The sequence below is a fragment of the Taudactylus pleione genome, unplaced genomic scaffold, assembly GCF_031769625.1.
Source record: "Taudactylus pleione unplaced genomic scaffold, aTauple2 ptg001990l, whole genome shotgun sequence".
NCBI lineage: Eukaryota > Metazoa > Chordata > Amphibia > Anura > Myobatrachidae > Taudactylus > Taudactylus pleione.
Genome location: NW_028286386.1, coordinates 5,822,309 through 5,842,296, shown reverse-complemented (window position 1 = coordinate 5,842,296; position 19,988 = coordinate 5,822,309). Strand labels below are relative to the sequence as shown.

The 19,988-nt window shown below is 43.7% G+C and overlaps 1 protein-coding gene across 2 annotated transcripts in view; it reads right to left on the bottom strand.

The window, feature by feature from the left end:
* CLTB (clathrin light chain B) overlaps positions 1–10,053 on the bottom strand; it is a 37,481-nt gene extending 27,428 nt beyond the window's left edge. The window contains exon 1 of one of the 2 annotated variants that reach the window (XM_088465399.1): positions 9,669–10,053. In XM_088465399.1, the coding sequence (XP_088321525.1) occupies positions 9,669–9,852 (184 nt within the window). In that variant the 5' untranslated portion in view covers positions 9,853–10,053. The remainder of the gene's footprint in view (positions 1–9,668) is intronic. The other variant, XM_088465400.1, reaches the window with a different exon arrangement.
* Between the last annotated feature and the right edge of the window lie 9,935 nt (positions 10,054–19,988).

The window sequence follows — 19,988 nt, the reverse complement described above, 5'->3', positions numbered from 1 at the left end:
CGCCAATTATTACTGGAAATTCAAATCGAGGTTACTACACAGTGGTTGCACCCATCACGGCATTGACAAGTAAAGGTGCCAAGCCAGCCAAATGGTCGATAGAGGCACAGTTAGCCTTTCAACAACTCAAACAAGATTTTATTTCATTATGAGAAAACCTGAGATTGACAGCCCGTTCCTGCTGGAAATTGATGTCAAAATCCAAGCAGACAAAAAAAGCCGCAGAAATATTCCCAGCATGAAAATTGGAGATAGAGTCTGGCTATCCACCCGCAACCTTTGATTGAGTGTACCTTCTATGAAATTTGCACCTCGATTTATTGGTCCTTTTCCAATCATTCGTCATCAATCCTGTCCCATACAAACTCAGTTTATCTTCATACATCAGAATACCCAATTCGTTCCATATTTCTCTACTTAAACCTCTGGTCCTGAATCGATTTTACTCTCCTAAATCGACATCTCCTGCAGTTCAAACGGAACAAGGTGAGGAATATGAAGTCAAAGATTTTGGACTCGCAATTTCGAAAAAATAACTTGTACTATTCTATTGGATTTGAAGGGCTATGGTCCTGAAGAGAAATCTTGGATCAGAGCTTCAGACATGCTCCTAATCTCCTCGTAAGTATCCGGCTAAGCCCTATCCTAAGTGTTCGGTGACCACTCGTAAAGGAGGGGGTGCCGTCACGAATCGTGGTCTTAGCCACCTATACAGGGTTAAACACTCATTCATTGCTGTGTCTAAAACCTCCAACTGACTATCCCAGTGATTACCGCTCACCTGGTCAGCCTGACCAATTACCACTCCCTATATATTTCCAGGTCTAAGAGAGACTCATTGCCTGAACAACTGTGTTTCTTCCTGCAGATTGTTCCAGGCTCAGTGTCTTCTGTATTTCCAGAGCTTTCTCCTGCAGATACTTTCCTTGCTGAAACTCAAACAGTTACCCACTTGTACCATTGCTGTTTGCCTCTCAGTGCTGTGCGTCCCACGCTGCATACAGATAACCACCAGGACTGTTTACCATCACCGCTGTATAACATCTCAGCGCCACAGCTTCCACGCCGCACACAGACCGCTTGCTTTTGTCTGCATTCCATCTGTCTGTATCATTTCTCAGCATTGCAATTCCCATGCTGCACACAGACCGCTTCCAACTCTATCTCCAGTTCTGCCAGAGTACCTGCGGTGCATACCATCTGCTGTTGCCACATATCTTATCACCTGAGTGGATTCCACTCTGCATTGTGCGGGCATCATCTGGACTGTGTTGCAAGTATCACTACACTCTGTGGCTATAGTGGGTTACTGCATAATCTAGGTTGACTATTTTGATTATCCTGTACTGTGTACTCTTGTCTTGGGCTGACAGTCAGCGTTGGGGCTCCAGGTCTGGAGAGCATGATCGGGTCGCAATCTTTTAGCATCAAGGTGTAAAGTACTGTGTGTGCCTGAAGTGTTTCTCTACCCCGAGTTCCCCCTCCGGATTATGGTACAGGTCTTGCGTCAGAGCTATACCAGGGATATAGCTTCATAAGTTATTCTCTGGTTACATAAGACTCAGTCTGGACCTGGAAAAAAAAGCCAGGAATCTGTTAGTACTATACAGTTTTGAGTTCAGGTTCTTCTCGTCACTGGAGTAGTTGTCTGGCCTGATTGGTCTTTGAACAATTAGGTGAGAGGCTGTCCGGTGGCTTGGGTTCCTGTTCCAATTCTAGTATCCTTACATTACTCCAGTCCGTGATTCCTAGCCTGCCAGTACCTGTATTACCTATGAGTTGTGGTATCTTGAAGCCTCTCAGTTTCCTGCACTCCTTAATTGATACCCATGCCAGATCTACAGAATACCAGAAATTCCTGAAGAATGAGTTTGGGAAACACTGCGGACTAGGCTATCTGTGCTGCCCTTGTTAGTGGACTACTGTAAATAGTAATAGGATGGGGGGGGGGGGTGTTTGACAACCCAATGCCTACAAAAAAATGGTCTGGTCCTAAATAAACAGCCTCCCTAAGCAGCCAGGCAGCGCTTATTGTTCTAACCTTCTACCACAAAGGTACAACACTATTTGAAGGTGTTATTGTGGAGCTAGTAGTTTGACTGGCCATGCTTTAATGGAAAGCAAAAGTGGCAATTTAAATGAAAAATCTCATACTGCAAACCACCTCAGGGTCACCTTGTTTAGGAAATGTGTAGCTATGCAAATAACCTTGCCTTTCATATTTGTATAACTGCTGCAGTGATGTACAATGAATGAATACAAACACTTGCCAGCAAGTACTAGAAACACTTTGCGAATAGCAAGTATATTTAGCAGTGATGCTCAGAATGAATGGCCTCCGTGTGAACATCCCAAATTAAATTCAAAGGAAAACTTTGAGCAGCACTGGCTAATTTGATAGGCGCTATATGTTGTGGGTTGGCAGAGCATGCCCGCTTACCTGCCGCCAACAGTTAAATATCACACCTACTCCCTCTCTTTAACTTCTGCAATAAGCAGAACTGTTAACCCCCTGCAGAATGGGGTTCTCTTTTTGTTATTGTAAAATGATCAAACCACTTCTGAACACAGCTAGCTTATTGGGAACAAGGTAAATTAAAAGGGGACAGAACAAGATTTTAGGATTTGCTATTGCACACAATGGGTATTACGGTACTGTAACCAATGCTTATTTTTACTCCCACCTGTGGACAGTTAGTTATTATCGTAACATCCCGCAAAGCAAAAATGTGAATGAATACCTGGTGCACTGGCCAGTAACAGGTTAACCAAGGTGTGTATATCAGCCCACACATGGCCTCCTCCCTTCAATATGATAATAAACATGTTTTATAGCATTCCTACTACACCCTGCACCTCCCTGCCCAGGTCTGTCACAATCAGTCAGTGTCCCTAATGGGAACAGCAAGTGATAAAGAAATCTTCATATAGTGCACATTGATTTAATTCACGGCTATGAAATTATAGGAACATATTTACATGTCATATAAAGAATATTGCTAACACATGGGAGTACACAGATGTTGGGATTAAAATGCCTCCAAAGCAAGCATACAAGCATATTGCAAAGTTCACAAATATACATGTCGGAGTTTACAAATTACAACAAAAGTAATGACATGTATTTATGCCATCTAGTTAAATGCAGGTCTCCTGAATTTATCCAGAAGTGAATATGAAGGGCTTTTCACTGCAGTAACGTATGTGGCATGCTACAGGTATGCAAATACATTTTTACTTCTAAAAGGTTCTAAGATGTAGTCTCCTCTGCAGCAAGTGTGCACACACCTTGTATTGTTTTCATATCCTGTTCTTACTTAATGGATAATAGTCCAAATCTAAAGCTTCATTGCTGAACTACATACATGGATAGGAGCAGGCAATTTCCCATTCTCAAGGCGAGTATCCACTAGATTATTAAAATGAGTGATTGATCGATTCCGACATCGTAATCGTTCAATCGCTCATTTATCGTGCGGAAAAATGTCGGCAACAACCAGCGATGCGCGCTTCCGCTGGTCGTTGTTGGCATCGCTCATCGTCTGAACATGCAGGTCACCCTGTCGATAGCGACAGGTTGTGCATGTTCGGGGATGATGGAGGGTGCCTGCACTGAACAACATTTCTTCAGTGTGGGCACATTATCCACTGCACAGGATGAAGAACGATTACAATGTTGTAATTGTACAATCGTTCCACTCTCATGTAGTGGATACGCACCTTTACACTTGTTGGGAGAGGAAATTTAACTGATGTATTTAGTCTCTTTTCTCAAGTGTGTTGCACTCTCTGTGTCTCAGATGAGTACAAAGGACAAACTAAATAATGAACCGGAGTGGTTACAATCATCAGGCTTCATTAACAGTGTAATTTATGTGAATCTCCACCCAGAATCACAGGTCAATGTATCAAAGTGGTTGGGCTATAGATTGTCACCTGTGTGTCCATTAAGATCCACAAAACATTTGTAAGGAATACATCTTTCCAAACAAATGGTTTATAGTATACTGTAAGTAAACCCCATCCCCACCCCCTCTTCGATATTATACAATAACTAAATTGTGCTTCCCTGGGATGCACAGTTGCCAAACCCTCTGGGGTCCCCTTTGATTAATATAAGTGTCTCAAAGCACACCTCACTTTAAGCTTATTGGTGTGCTAGCCCCTCCCCTTTGAACTTCTCATTCACCTCTATTCTATGTCCTTTTCACCATTAAAAGGCTCTGTATCAAAATGCCAAGTCTGAGCTCATCACTAGCTGAACAATTTGCACAGACTACTGTATGCAATGCTTGCCCTGCTTCTTCTGGTTTCTGAACATGGGTAAAGTGGAAAGATATTCTGATGAAGACTTCTAATGTGGATGTGTAATATTGTACTTCATTGCGGCCCATCCACAGTCCATAAACAGTTATGGAGGAGCATTCCGCACATTAAGTTGCGGCACTTACAGCATAGGAAATAACTATTCCACATACCGACAAAGACATTTTAATAATTCACACTGTGCTCGGCTAGGCTAGGTTTTGATAATTAAATCCAATCTGCACTGAAAACAAAACATAGAATGATGGGGGAGCCAAGAAAGGTTTAGCCAACACAATAGTATGAGAATAGTGTATACACTTTGAAACTTTAAAATTCCATGATTGGTATTTAGTACATGGTCTCGGCAGCATATAATACATGCATCTCTCTGCAACTTTCTGTAATTTCACAAATTTCATGTCCCCATCAATAAGGTACTATGAGGGTTTGTGTAATGCATCATAAAATTCATAGTGAATAGGTATGATCAATAGTAGGTGAATAAAATGGTTTTGGTAATGTTCAGCAGCAAACCTTCTTCATTTTAAATAAGCTAGCATTTAATGATTATTCTTCTTGTCCAACACATCCAAACAACTAAGACTCGCAGTTTGTACAAAAGTGTTGCACTTGGGTTGTGTTTTGTATTTACAATGAATGCGAAGCTCAAATTTAGTATTAGCGGTAGTAACTGGGTGGCCCCAAACACAGTGACATGAGGAAGGTGTACAATTTCTTTAATTAAATATTTACAAACCTTAGTCTCCTATCACACTAACTGTTAACCATTGTCAATTTCCAGAGACAGTGGTTGGTGTCTGGGCCCAGGTTTTCAATAAAAATGAATTCCTGTCTCTCTTCTGTATACTAGGTGCAATGTTCAGTGTCTGGTCTTAGTTTGTATCATGTACTATATAAATAATAGTAGCCCTCTAGGAAGGGGAGTACCTTTTAGGTGTAAGACAAATTTATATTTTAGGATTTGGCTGAATGCACAAGCCTATGATATTCTGCTGAAACTAATTCTAAAATGTCTTAACATAACACAATCTTTCCAAACATACTTTGGATTTGATAGGATCCTATTGAAGGGCAGCACAGACTGTGTAATGGTCAGCATTACGGTCATGGGTTCAATTCCCACCATGGTCCTAACTGTGTGGAGTTTGTATATTCTCCCTGTGCTTGCGTGGGTTTCCTCCGGGTACTCCGGTTTCCTCCCACATTCCAAAAATATACTGGTAGGTTAATTGGCTCCCAACAAAATTAACCCTAGTGTGTGTGTGAGCATGTGGTAGGGAACCTAGATTGTAAGCTCCACTGGGGCCGGGACTGATGTGAATGGACAAATATTCTCTCTGTAAAGCGCTGCGGAATATGTGCGCTTTATAAATAACTGATAATAAATCCTGCATTAAATATTGGATCAGTTTTATCCTATTATTTAAAAATATTACCACCATGACTAGTAAGCATGCACATTTTGAAGGCTGTAGTGATTATGGGTCTGATTCAGACCCAAAATTATTACCGAATTGGCCGCAAGTGGACAATAATTTTTTTTTTCAGCGCATGTGCCGCAGTAGTGCTTAGTTTTATTGGCCGTGAATAAGCCAGAGTCTGCGTCTCCAAATGCAGATTCTCTGGCCCTGACAGCTTAGGTGTGGCGGGCATTCTGAGATGCCCCATGGTCGCAATGTGAATCCGATGCCAAGTCTTCGGACGCAGGCTGTGGATCGGAGAAGCCTGCAGTGGGCGTCTTTTTAGAAAAGATGGCTCCTGTGGCATTAGCATAAATTGTCAGATCCGCTGCCGTCACCTCTGCATCAGGCCCAAAGTCTTTCTCTAAAGAACGCGATAAATAACATGCACAGATCCATCTAATTAGGGACAAAATGTCCCTGGAAATAAAACTTTACTTTAATGTTGAGAACAATGTCAAAATGACATACATGGTCTTGTGACTGGGAAAAAGGTGGAATACTGATAACATTTAAAATGGATCTGTGCCTCTTAATTCTAATAAACAGCCAAGTGAAGGATTTGTGACCCGTTTGATTATTTATAACTACTATGACAAACACAGTGGACCGCAGTGTGCGGATACCTGACACAGGGGGAACAGGCATTCTGTGCGATGGACCAGTAAACATGAGAATGCAACATGTCCACTCACTAGGAACTAATGACACTGCGAGGCACGAAGCTACGCTAATTATTTATTTCTGAAAGCTACAGTTCCTTCATTTGCTGGTACTATTTAGTCAACATACTCAAACAAGACTGTCAGTCGTCTGAGGTGTGGAGATATGAGGCTTTTAATACATCAATATATAAAATAGGAGGCCTAAGTGTGAACATGAATCAACTTACACTGTTTTTGACACTTCACATCTCAATAGAAGAAAACATCTCATATCAGACGAGTTGCATAAAAATTGGATTTAAAAAAAAAAAAAAAAGGATTTATTTGATTTAAATCAGATTTTTGGGATTTAAATAGGATTTTTTATAAAAAAAAAAAAAAAGTAAAACGTTTACTTTAAATAAAAAAAAAATTAACAAAAAAATCCTAAGTAAACGTTTTAAGTTTTTAAACATTTAAAAAAAAATTTTTAAACCTATTTAAATCAAATAAATCCATTATTGATTTTTTTTTTTTAAATCTGATTTTATGCAACCCTGTCATCAGTACACTCAGCCGGCCGGAAAAAGTTGTTTAGTGCCAAGTGAATACAGGAAACAGGGTGTCATGTAATAAGCATTTGTTGGCTGTATGTATGTCTGAGCACCATATTCTATAAATGATCGGGTGATTGGGCAGGCATGGAGACATACGCTTTCAGTGGTGTTGCCAGTCATTCCATCAGGATTCGGTAATATTGAGCCACCTTGTACTTTTCAATGCAGAGACACCTGCTACACAAACCACATCTAATATAGCTGGTTAAGGCATACGAGGCGATATTCTCTCTCTGTGAATTTAAAGTTAATTAAACAATTCTGTGACACTTTTGTACTTTTCCAAAGAGATGTAAGCACCATTTTTTTGTGTGCCACCATGCCACCCTGAATTCCTTCCACTAAGTGATCTTGGAATAGTATGGCAGCATGGTGGCGCAATAGTTAGCTTTGTTGCCTCCCAGCACTGGGGTCATGTGCTCGATTCTACCCAGGACCCCATTGATATGGAGTTTGTATGTTCTCTTCATGTTTGCATGGGTATCCTCCAGGTGTTCTGGTTTCCTCTTACAATTCAAAAAAACATACTGGTAGGTTAATATGTTTCTGAAAAACATAAATCCTAGACTGTACATGGGGCAGGATATACAGGCTGATGTGAATGACTCTGGAAAGCGCTATGTAATGTGTGCGCTATAAAGAAATAAACAACTGCATAAATTCATGTACACATAGCAAATGGAGTAGCTTTCCATAAGCTATACAATTAAGTCACCAAAATATATATTGAGCAATATAGCCTCATTGTGGGGCTGATCACCAGGTGCATGCAGGCGCATCTTTTGGCAGTCGCCGTGTACGACTTTATGCAAATGCTGTTACAAATCCCTTGCCTGGTGTACATCGGTGTCTATGACGGTGCAAAGACTGAGATGCCCACCATGAGCGCCTGTAGATGCTGTAATACCGCCTGGTGCTTCTTTAGACGCCACCATCAGTTGCACAATGGAAACTTGCACCAATCCTATGGCAGGTACAGATTTTCAGCCCGAGTATGGTCTCTAGTGTGAACGACAGTGTCTGTGCACGCAAACACTTTAGTGACACACCTGCAACCATCCCATAACACACCCATAAGACAGACCATCTCAGTGCGTCTGCTTGGCCACCTCCCAGTCACTGCCCAGGATCGCCCAGCACTTTTCCAATACAGTTCTGACTCTGTGCATCTCAATCGTAACAGCGCCTTTGTGCGTACATGCAAAGCAAAAAATAGTAAATTGTTCAACTGCCCCTGTATCTGTAACGCTAGCTTATGTACATATAACACCAAGGGGGTACTAACACTAAGTGGCGTAGGGTTGGTCCTCGACCATAGATTGTTAGTAACCAATCATGGTCTGGCACCTATGGTAACTAATTTTACCACTGATGTATGTCCACTGATGGGGAGCATCGGCAGCAGGTGTTCGATATCAGACTACAGCTGTGGTCTGCAAATGTGTGATCCGAACCATCAATGGTTTCCTTCCGATTGTTCAAAACCATCAATGGTTAACCTGTCAAAGGCCATCCCTAAAGCGGCAGCTGTTACAAGCCGCAGCTTCTCAATGTGGTTAAACCTGTAAATTTAAAATGCAGAGATACTAATTACAAAACACAAAGTGCTTTCTTTTTAGTATCATTGCAATATAACATTTCTGGGTTAAACACATTGAGAAGCAGCTGCTTGTAAAATCCGCCGCTCAGCAAATTAAACCAGTGCTATAAGATGATGATACACTACAATGTACACAAAAGAGGAAATGGACTAGTTCTTTGATTGCATAAAATCACAAAGGGGAGAGGATCCAATTAGCAGTATAATAGACATGTGATGTTCCGGAACAGCATATTGCAACCAGCAGCATCGCACATTTTTTCTCACACTCCGCAGAGGTGAGCAGAAAAACTTGCGATGTTGAGCCTACTATAATGGGAAAATGGGATGCAGTCAATATGTGCACAGCCAAACATCACCCCTAACTGATTGCGACCCTAAGTGCTCATAGCTACTGATGTCTTTTAATACATGTAAATGTAAAAAAATGGTTCTAGTGTTAGTACTACACTAACTGGCACTTTTACATAGCATTATTCAGACAGTGCTTGTTCCATTTTTATTTTATTTCATTTACTCCCAGGCTGTATCTGCACAGAGGAGCCTTCAGGGAGCTGCAACAACACAAGCAAAATGCCAGTGGGTATGGGGCCTAGGACATCACACCAATTGTTTGCCATCATACCAAACCCAATGTGATCATTCCATTAGGTTAATACAAAACACTGCATTAACTTAAAACATATTTTCAGCATGACCATTTCACAATAAATAGGTTGAATTTCATTTAAAATCACCTCGTCATTTCCTCTTTACACGGTTCATGTGATGCACCCTGCATTACACCATCCATGCCAGTTACTGGACAGGAAAGATGCCCGGGTACAAAGGCACTTAGAACTAAACAATAGGATCCCACGTCTAGTGTATGTACCCCCCCCCCCCCTTCCCCGATATACTGTAATCGCTACGTACCCTCCATACAGAGCCTGCACCTGCTGCCGCATCCATCCTGTGACCTTGAGAAAGGAGCCTCACAAAGTGCAAGCTTTGCGGCCAAGTATCTGTGTGCACTTACCCATATCTGACTGCTCAATGGAGGAGGCTTGGCTGCCCACCAACACTGCCCCGAACCCTTCGTCATTCTCTATCCCAGCTATTTCGCTCTCTTGCTGGGCCAGGAAAGCGGCAGCCGGATCTTCTTCATTCTCCACTGCGGCCCCACTCTCGGAAGAGGAGAAGAAACCAAAATCATCCGACATCTTTCCCCCCGGGAAGCTGGTCCTCTGCAGCAGCGCTGTATGGTGACCTCCTGACCGGTGATTTCAGAGATCAGATTCAGGGCAGATCCTAGCAGGAGGTGCAAGAAGCCATTCCCAGTGCTGCTAGTGCTGCACAAATAGCAAAACCCAGCCCTGCCTGCTCCCACTGCTGCTCCACTCTGGAGGCAGGACCACGGCCATGACATCACAGCTTGCCGCCTGCCGTGCACACAGGCAGCCATGAGGTGGTGCTGTTCTCTCTGCTGCTAAAGCACCAAATTGCTCGGCTTCCTGACCTGCCGCTGTGCAATGTCTTTGTCTACCACAGGCATGATAATATCACTGTACCAGGAACCTCAAACTAATCAAGAATATACTGTATCATTATAGGACAGCTTACGACTGGCACTGCAAAAGCACATGGCATTGCGATTTGTGGGCATACCTGGCCAAAATGACCAAGCCATTGTCCAGTGTGAATTTAATTATGTCAAGTGAAAGTGTGTTTGCTATTATCTATTTATGGAGATATATATATATATATATATACACACACTCATAAAGTTTCCGCACACAATCAATTAATTTGCTGGGGTGCAGCACCAATCCTTGATCCGGGATAACTCCACAAGAACAAAAAATATAATATCTTATAGAGGTGCACTCACCAGACTGATGCAATGATTTTCAAAACAAGATTGCCTTAATCCATCATACACATAGATTCCGAAGTTTCGGTCCTCATTCGGATCTTTGTCAAGGTACAATAACCTTGATACATCATGCCTATAAATATCTAAATCCCCATCCCTCTAATAACAAGTAAAACCTGACATGGACAAATACATACATTAAACATAAAACAAACATGTATAAAGATGACCTGCGCAGATAATATTCCGGTATCCAGGTATTAGACCAACTGCTATCCCTGGACTCGGGAACCAATTCCCCGTCAGGTGTCATCTCTGGGGTGCAAATCAGTGCTGTAAGCCGGGCAGTCACATGTCCCGGCTACGACACACTGTGACAGAGGCGCATGCATGACGTCATCACAGATCGCCATGTGCACGGCTGCATCACATGATTCTTACAGCCATACTTCCTGGTATACAACACTAGGTTGCCAAGCAACTCTAATGCAGTCACATGGGGCGCACATGACCCCGTATAAATAGCAATAATAATTAGCCAATTTATTCTATGCAGGCCTGACATAGTAGATCAATAACATCAATATCATTTCAGACAATGGGTTAGTATAGACCACATCAATGCATATTATATTATCTATAAATATCAATGTGGAAAAACAGATATTCTATATCCAATATCGCTCTAGTGATTGTTGACATCGATAGTTCAGTGTATCACAGATCCAAAAAAGAAAAAGAAAAAATATCGAAAATAAAAAATAAATAATTTTTTTCTCTCTCTATGCAACAATAGATCTTGTTAAGACATTCAGGACCTCATTCAGAGTCGGTCGTTGCGGCCGTACGGTTGTATGCCACCGATGTTCGATATACTGCGCATGCGTAAAGTTCGCAATGCGCAAACTAGCCGCTACGATCAGAAATTTCTCTCTCCTTGAACACAGCCAGGTCGGTAGTTTGAGTGACAGATGGAGGCGTGTGTGGGTGGTAACAGGGGAAGGTGCTTGAAAACGGGGGAGTGGAGATTCGAAAGCAGGCGTGCCTCATTATGCGAACTGCATTTTATGGGAGTGCATACGGATTATGGGAGTGCATAATTAACAAAGTAGCGTCATGGCACATGTGACATGGAAGGTTTTTACACTGACATGATCGTAGAGCTTAAGAGAGGGTATGGTCAACCTTAAGCTCTACGATGACGAGCCACTGGTTTATCTGAATTGCCCGTGTTTAAGGCCAACCATATTGATGACCAGTGGTTGGCAATACTTTCACGGAATGGTCGAATGGTTTTGCCTACATTCATTAATGAATACGGACATATAAGTAAATAGATCACAAAATCAGATATACAAGATAGACGGTGTCTGATTTAAATTTTTTGTCCATTATGTGGATGTGAGAAATAGGTCCCCACATTCATGCTTCGACAGGTGGTGCAATTTAAGCACCTAAAGCACCCTGTTTTAGATGTAGATAGCCACCCTTCGTCAGTGTTCTTCATTGACATATTTGGGCGCATCAGGATATCTCTCACGGGCAATTCAGATAAACCAGTGGCTCGTCATTTTTCACAATAAAGGTACCAATTGGCTTCCCTTCGATATATGGTTATCGATAGGATTCCGCCCTTACAGAGAGGGGGTGATAGGGCCAAAATCCTCTTGAGAAGAGAAGCAATGTGGATTGAAAAACTTGACATGATTTGGCCCAGGCGACTTAATGAATCAATACATTATAATATCTTCCTATAAGGGGTGTACTATGAGGACCTCATTCAGAGTCGGTCGAAGCGGCCGCACGGTCGTACGGAAAAAGGGGCCGGATATGCAAATGATTCCCTCGCAAGTTGCGTCCCTAAGTTCGGATCGGTAGTTGGCCGACCGAGGGGAAGAAGCGGTCGGAAGACAAAAAAAATACGCCCCCTTCTCGTACGCATTGCATGTCATCTCCGGGCATATAAGGATTAATCGAGACCATCGTGAACCATCGGAACTGGTCGTAGAGCTTAAGGTTGACCATACCCTCTCTTAAGCTCTACGATCATGTCAGTGTAAATATCCTCCCATGTCACATGTGCCATGACGCTACTTTGTTAATTATGCACTCCCATAATCCGTATGCACTCCCATAAAATGCAGTTCGCATAATGAGGCACGCCTGCGTTCGGATCTCCACTCCGCCGTTTTCAAGCACCTTCCCCTGTTACCACCCACAAACGCCTCCATCTGTCACTCAAACTACCGACCTGGCTGTGTTCAAGGAGAGAGAAATTTCTGATCGTAGCGGCTAGTTTGCGCATGTGCAGTATAGCGAACATCGGTGGCGTACGACCGTGCGGCCGCAACGACCGACTCTGAATGAGGTCCTGAATGTCTTAACAAGATCTATTGTTGCATAGAGAGAGAAAAAAAAAATTCTTTATTTTTTATTTTCTATTTTTGATATTTTTTCTTGTTTTAATTTTTTTCTTTTTCTTTTTTGGATCTGTGATACACTGAACCATCGATGTCAACAATCACTAGAGCGATATTGGATATAGAATATCTGTTTTTCCACATTGATATTTCTACATAATATAACATGCATTGATGTGGTCTATACTAACCCATTTTCTGAAATGATATTGATGTTATTGATCTACTATGTCAGGCCTGCATAGAATAAATTGGCTAATTATTATTGCTGTTTATACTGGGTCATGTGCGCCCCATGTGACTGCATTAGAGTTGCTTGGCAACCTAGTGTTGTATACCAGGAAGTATGGCTGTAAGAATCATGTGATGCAGCCGTGTACATGGCGATCTGTGATGACGTCATGCGTGCGCGTCTGTCACAGTGTGTCGTAGCCGGGACCAGGGCCGGATTAACAATGGGGCGGGTGGAGCTGTATCTCCAGGCCCTCCAATTAAAATAGGCCCACAACATCTCACAGCATATGCTTTGCTGCTGTTGACAGGAAAAAAAATCCTGCTACCGCACAGCTTGTGAGGCCGGCCAGCGGCCGATCGCGGCTCCTCCCACCCGACCCTGGTGGGCCATCAAACTTCCCCTCTCCCTTGCAGGCCGCACTGCAGCGCAGCCCGCAGTTGACACAGTGACTGGTCACACATGACGGCTGATTGGAAAGACCTTAATACTGTTCCGCACAGTACCGCTGCGCCTCCTCTGTCTATGCCACATGATGTCATCACCGCTGGTCCGCGCCGAAAAAGCATCAAGCACAAGCAGTCAAGCCCAAGCTCGGCTCCGTGAAGGTAGCATAGCCAGGTGACATACTGGAGCTGTGGTACCAGTGAGTAGTGCAATGCTGGCTGCTGATGGGAGTATCATACCTGTGCTGCTGGCTTTAGTCACTGATTAGTGTGTCTTGCTTCAGCCTGAGCCTCCGTTAGCTCCTCTGTAAAGGGTGTGCACAGGGCAATAATAGAAGATTTTAACAATTCTATCTATTAACCCAACTTAATCAGTTTTATACATTTGTGGTGACTGTGATATATATATATATATATATATATATATATATATATATATATATCAAACCAAGTTCCGGCACTCATGAGGAAAATGTCTACTGGTCCGGGTGCCTTCCACAGTGTAAGTTACAACTGCAACAGCACTGACAAACATAATATCCAATGGCGGCACTCCGTAGGAAAAAACTTCACTCCAAACTCACACGCTTGTCAGCAATGTTTCAGCGCGTTTAATAGCGCTTTTATCAAGCCACATATAAAACTTATATGTGGCTTGATAAAAGCGCTATTAAACGCGCTGAAACGTTGCTGACAAGCGTGTGAGTTTGGAGTGAAGTTTTTTCCTACGGAGTGCCGCCATTGGATAATATATATATATATATATATATATATATCTCTCAACCAAAGAGGCACTCAGTGGCTTATTGACCAATGTTTAAATTTATTGTATACATTTTCCTTTCACACACACAATTCTGGATTTTTCAAGTACAGATTTGTATAAGTGATAATGCACCAGATAGGTGTGTATGTATTGCTTTTCTGGAGGGCATATTGGAAATGGAAAACCTTTAGGGCGGAATTCAATTGTTTTCGCGGACCGCATCTCCCGTGCAAAGTGACAGGAGTTCGCGGGCCGCTATGCAATTGTTCTAGATTTTCGTGCTGATCGCGCCCAAAGTGGTCAGGTTTAGCCACGTAAAGCAGCTAAACCCGACCAAAGTGCTGGGCGCGATTGCGAAAAGTGATGTTTGGGCGCCCAAACATGTCACTTTTCGCACATTTCAGCTCTCATCCCCCTGGGGCTGCGAGCTGAAATGTAGCGCTGGCAGCTGATCGTGCCCGACAGGAGCAAGAATTGAATAGCTCCGTCGGGCGCGATGGGGGCAGGAATCAATTGAATTCCGCCCTTAGTGTTAATGTCAAGGCAGATGGATAGATAGAATAGGACCAAAGTGTGATTTGATGTGTTGGAAATATGTTAGGGCATTTAAGTGCTGAGCTTTTCCTATTTTTTGCACACACGCATACTTATTCTAATTCTAAGGGGACTGTTCATCAAGGCAGCTTTTCATAACATTATATAGAAACAGCAGTTTCTGCATAATTTTATGTATCAACGCTATGCACCAACAGCCTGATGCTAAAGCTTTTTGGAGTATGGTCCCTTTGCTTTACGCCATCCTCAGATGGCGTAAGGCACTTTATGCCTATGTACACATACAATATTCACAGATGAGGTATCTACCGATCCCTCTCCTGCAGTCTCTGGCCAGCTCTGGACACTGACACTGTGCACATGCACATTGTCAGATTCCCCCAGAGGAGTCTTTCATAAATGTCCTCCTCCAATATGCCGAAGATGTAATTCCCAGGGACTGTAGTTATCAGTAGATACACCATAGAATTTCCCTGGTGGACCCCACATGCCCCAGTCTGACAAAGTTCATAACCATTACTAAATAGAATTCCGCTCATTCTTTTAAATAAAACCATTGCAGCCAGGCTGCATGGGATTGGATGTGTCGCTGCACACTACATAGATCTGCTTAGCTTCAAAATTTCTAAACTGACCATTAGCATGGCAATTATTGTTCAATAATATAGAAGGTGGTGCATGCTTCAAGTGAATAGGGGAGGGAGATTGAGGCGGGTTGAAGGTAGGCGGTAGCTATGCCCTGCATGGTGCTAGCCACACCCATGACACAGACCTCACCCCCTGCGCAGACCACAACACCCCATTTCAGTAGTCACACCCTCGCTGTGCTAGTCAAACCCCCTAAAGCAGCACACAATAGGCCCTTCATAAATTTCAGCTCCAGGCCCATGTGGACCTTAATCTGGCACTGGCCGGGACATGTGACTGCCCGGCTTACAGCGCTGATTTGCACCCCAGAGATGACACCTGACGGGGAATTGGTTCCCGCGTCCAGGGATAGCAGTTGGTCTAATACCTGGATACCGGAATATTATCTGCGCAGGTCATCTTTATACATGTTTGTTTTATGTTTAATGTATGTATTTGTCCATGTCAGGTTTTACTTGTTATTAGAGGGATTGGGATTTAGGTATTTATAGGCATGATGTATCATGGTTATTGTACCTTGACAAAGGTCCGAATGAGGACCGAAACGTCGGAATCTATGTGTATGATGGAATAAAGCAATCTTGTTTTGAAAATCATTGCATCAGTCTGGTGAGTGCACCCCTATAAGATATTTTATATATATATTATATATATATATATATATATATATATATATTAGGGATGTGCAGGCTCGGATAGGTTCGAGTTTGCACGTGGAGTTCGGATTTTTCCCTCCAAAAAAACGGAACTCAGAACGAGGCAAAACGTCATCTTACATGGACGAACATCATCATTCCTGGACAAAAGACCAGGAATGATGATGTTCGTCCATGTAAGATGACGTTTTGCCTCGTTCTGAGTTCCGTTTTTTTGGAGGGAAAAATCCGAACTCCACGTGCAAACTCGAACCTATCCGAGCCTGCACATCCCTAATATATATATATATATGGCATTGTTCTTTGTTTTATTGCCATTTGCAATATAGTTCTGCGTAGAGGGGTATTTTAAAGACTGTTCCTTTGAATATTGGCAACATCACTGCTGGGCATACACTATGCAATTATCTGCCAGATATCTATCCAATCTGGCTGGTTGGAATGAAAGTCTGGTAATGTATGAGAGCAAATAACAATAGAAATTTGCTCCCAAACACTAGAAAACGGACCAGATTTTCTTTCCCACCAGACAGATTTGAAAGATATGTGACAGATAATTATAGAGTGTATGCCCAGCATAACTGTACCGCCGACAACTTTAAAGATATCTTTCATAGATCATTCATAGATTGTTCAAAGATCTTTCAAAGATATCTTTCAGAGTCATCCTGCCACATCTCTGAACAGGCAAAGTTGACGATATCGTCCAGATTGGCCTGCAGGTACGGACGATCATAGATATCGTTATGGTTCATGCAGGAACGCGCATTGTTGGTCGTTCATTGAATAAAAAATGAACAATATGATCGATATATCATTGAACAATATCGTTATCGTTCATATTGTAACGATGTATCTGTCCGTGTGTACGCACCTTAAGTTGCAAGTTAAAATTAGCGATGTTGGCGTCCGTGTAATGGCAGAAATGAATTTCCCCTTTACAGCAGTGTGAATTGTCATTTTCCCAGCTCTGTTTATAGGACTATAAATTCTGCTAAATGTGTATTTACATTCACAGTGTGGAATGACCATTCTGTGGAATAGCGCAACTCAAAGATTCTGGGGCATATGTATCAAGCCGTTTTATACATAAAATGATGCAGAATCTAGTTTCTGCATAATTTTATGTAGTGAACCTATGTACTAAAAGCACAGTGCAGGAGATTTCACAGAAATCTCAGGCAAAGTGCTAATTAGCGCTGCAGATCGCAGTCCCCATTATTATCAATGGGGACTAAGATCTGACCCCTATGTACTAAACTCCAAAAAGCAAATCTTTTCGGCATTTAGTCCCGGAAGCTAACACTGTTTGCATGCGCAGTGTCAAAGTCTTTCACTTCTGTGAAAGATTTCTCCTAAATGCCGGAGATATAACTCATTGGGACAGCGGTTACTGCAAACGTTATCTATGCGAGTTCCCCGTAGTACATAAATAGGATATTTTTAAAATGAAAATATCCCGGCGAGTTAGGTACATAATAATCATGGCTGGTCTGCGATTAATAGTATATAGACCCCTCTATCTCAGCAAATTCTCTCCTCTGTGAATCATTTCCTGATGCAACGTTCAAATTGGAAGAAATGTTGCTGCCTCTTTGCTCATCTCTACTTCTGAAACATTGCTTCTAGTGGCCTTACTTACTTTTAAAGTACAAACCTAATGGCGCATCTGTGGTACAAGCAGGCTGTGCTGTGCACACAGCACATGGGTTATGGGGATGCCCCATGTCTGTACGGATGCCCCTCTATACTTGCTGCCAGTTGGGCTTCTTTTCAGTGAAGTCTTTGGAAAGATGGTGCTGGCCCAGGTGGTAGCAAAGACTCTGTCACTGTGAAAGACCTCACTTCCTAGTTGCTGAGCACGAGCACAGTCCAGCAACTGGGCTAGGGATCCAAAGATTCTTCTCTGCAAAATTGTAGCCTATAGGTTACAGTGGCTAATCATTCGTTATCGGGGCCATGTACAGGTGTATTCCCAACATGGACTGCAGACTGCCCACAGCCACATTTGGACAGCACATTTCACAAACATGCACTCACACTCCAGACGTGTCCTTACCCCACGCACGTACACACTTACTGCCCACCCACATACACAATTTTCAACTATAATTCTAGAGTGACTCACCACTGCACAAACCTGCCGCTGACTAGGGATGAGAGGAGGAGACTGGATAATCCGCAATGGCATATGAGAAGGCGGAGCTACTGCAGCTCCACCTCTGCCATCCTCTGTTATCTGGCAAACAGAGGGCCTGATTCAGAGCCGGACGCAAGTGGCCGTTCGCTCGTCCGCCGTACGAACGGAAATATTTAAATTCAAGCGTTAGGCCGTATGTTCGCTCGTAGCTAATTTTCCGCCCCATAGTCTCCCAACCCCTCCTCTAGCTAGCGAACGTTCAAAATAGCGACCGTCCGTCTCCTCTTTGGTTGTAGGGAACGCTCGCACAAGTCACTTCCGGAAGTGGCCCTGTCAGTTTTCGATTGCCTGCTATTTCATTCAGCAAACATACTTGAATCGATTAATGGCAATCACTATTTCTACTTCAGGGTCCATAGGGGGTCCACACAGTTGACCTTGGCTTGGGGTATAGGTTGGGAACCAAATCCGGGCACCACGCAGTTAAAGCTTTTAGCTCCCAGGATGCACTGGGTCCACTCTCCCTATAACCCCACCCCCAAGCCAGAGGCACCTCAGTTTCAGTTGGTGCCCGGCCGGAGTCGGGTCACCATTAGCGCAGGGGGAGCTGATTAGCAGCCCCTAAGCTTATTTTATTTTTTTAGGGACAAAGTTTTTTCCATGGACTTTGGACTCTTCAGAGCGGCAGCTTTGGACTGTCCATAGGACGTATAAGCTGCCGCTTCGTCACCCCGCTGGCGCTGAGACGCCAGTACAGATCTGGGGATCTCAGCGGGACCCCAGAGTCTGTACTAGCCGGACTCTGTGGGCGCCCAGGACTGCTGCCGGATCCACGGGGACCAGGTAAGGTCGCGGACCAGGGGACAGACCGGAGGCGCCGGCAGTGGCGGCGAGCCCCCCATACCCCGTGTGTCCATTAGACCACCAGGGACTTAACGATCGGTGCAGGGAGCCGGCGTCCCGGGGGTTAATAGCCGGCCAGGGGAGGCAGCCTTCCCTGTTATAGCGGCTCCTCCCCTCAGCTCAGCACGCCTTTCAGTATCTATAGTCTGGCGTCGCTGAGCTGCTTCCTCCGCGGGCCACGCTTCCTCTGAGGTCTCCAGCGGCCATTTTATCTCTGTGGTGCAGCAGAAATCTCTCAGGATGGCAGTTGGTCCAGGCCCCCTGCGTACCTCACCATCAGGTCAGGTCGCTGTAGCCTTCCCAGACACTGAATCTGGGCAGTTGAATGCAGTGACATAGGCCCTCATTCAGAGCCGTACGCTCTGAGCAGAGCGCACGCTCTGAATGAGGGCCGCCCTCCATAAAAATGGAGCGTCCTCCTGGACGCTCGTATAGCTGTGGGTCACCACCCACAGCCTATACGAGCGTGCAGTTTGATGGCCGCGATGGTCTTGACCATCGCGACCATCGAAACTGCTAGCCGGAGCCTGCGGTTGAGGTTTTCAACCGCAAGCTCCGGAGTGATTTTGGCTCTATCAGAGCCAAAATCACTCCCACTGACATCACTAGTGATGTCAGTGGGCCGGCTTCTGATGGGAGGCGTTCCCGTGGGAACGCCCCCGTCAGGGAGGCACGCCCCCGGCACGCCCACCAAAGGGGGCGTGCTGTCAATTAACA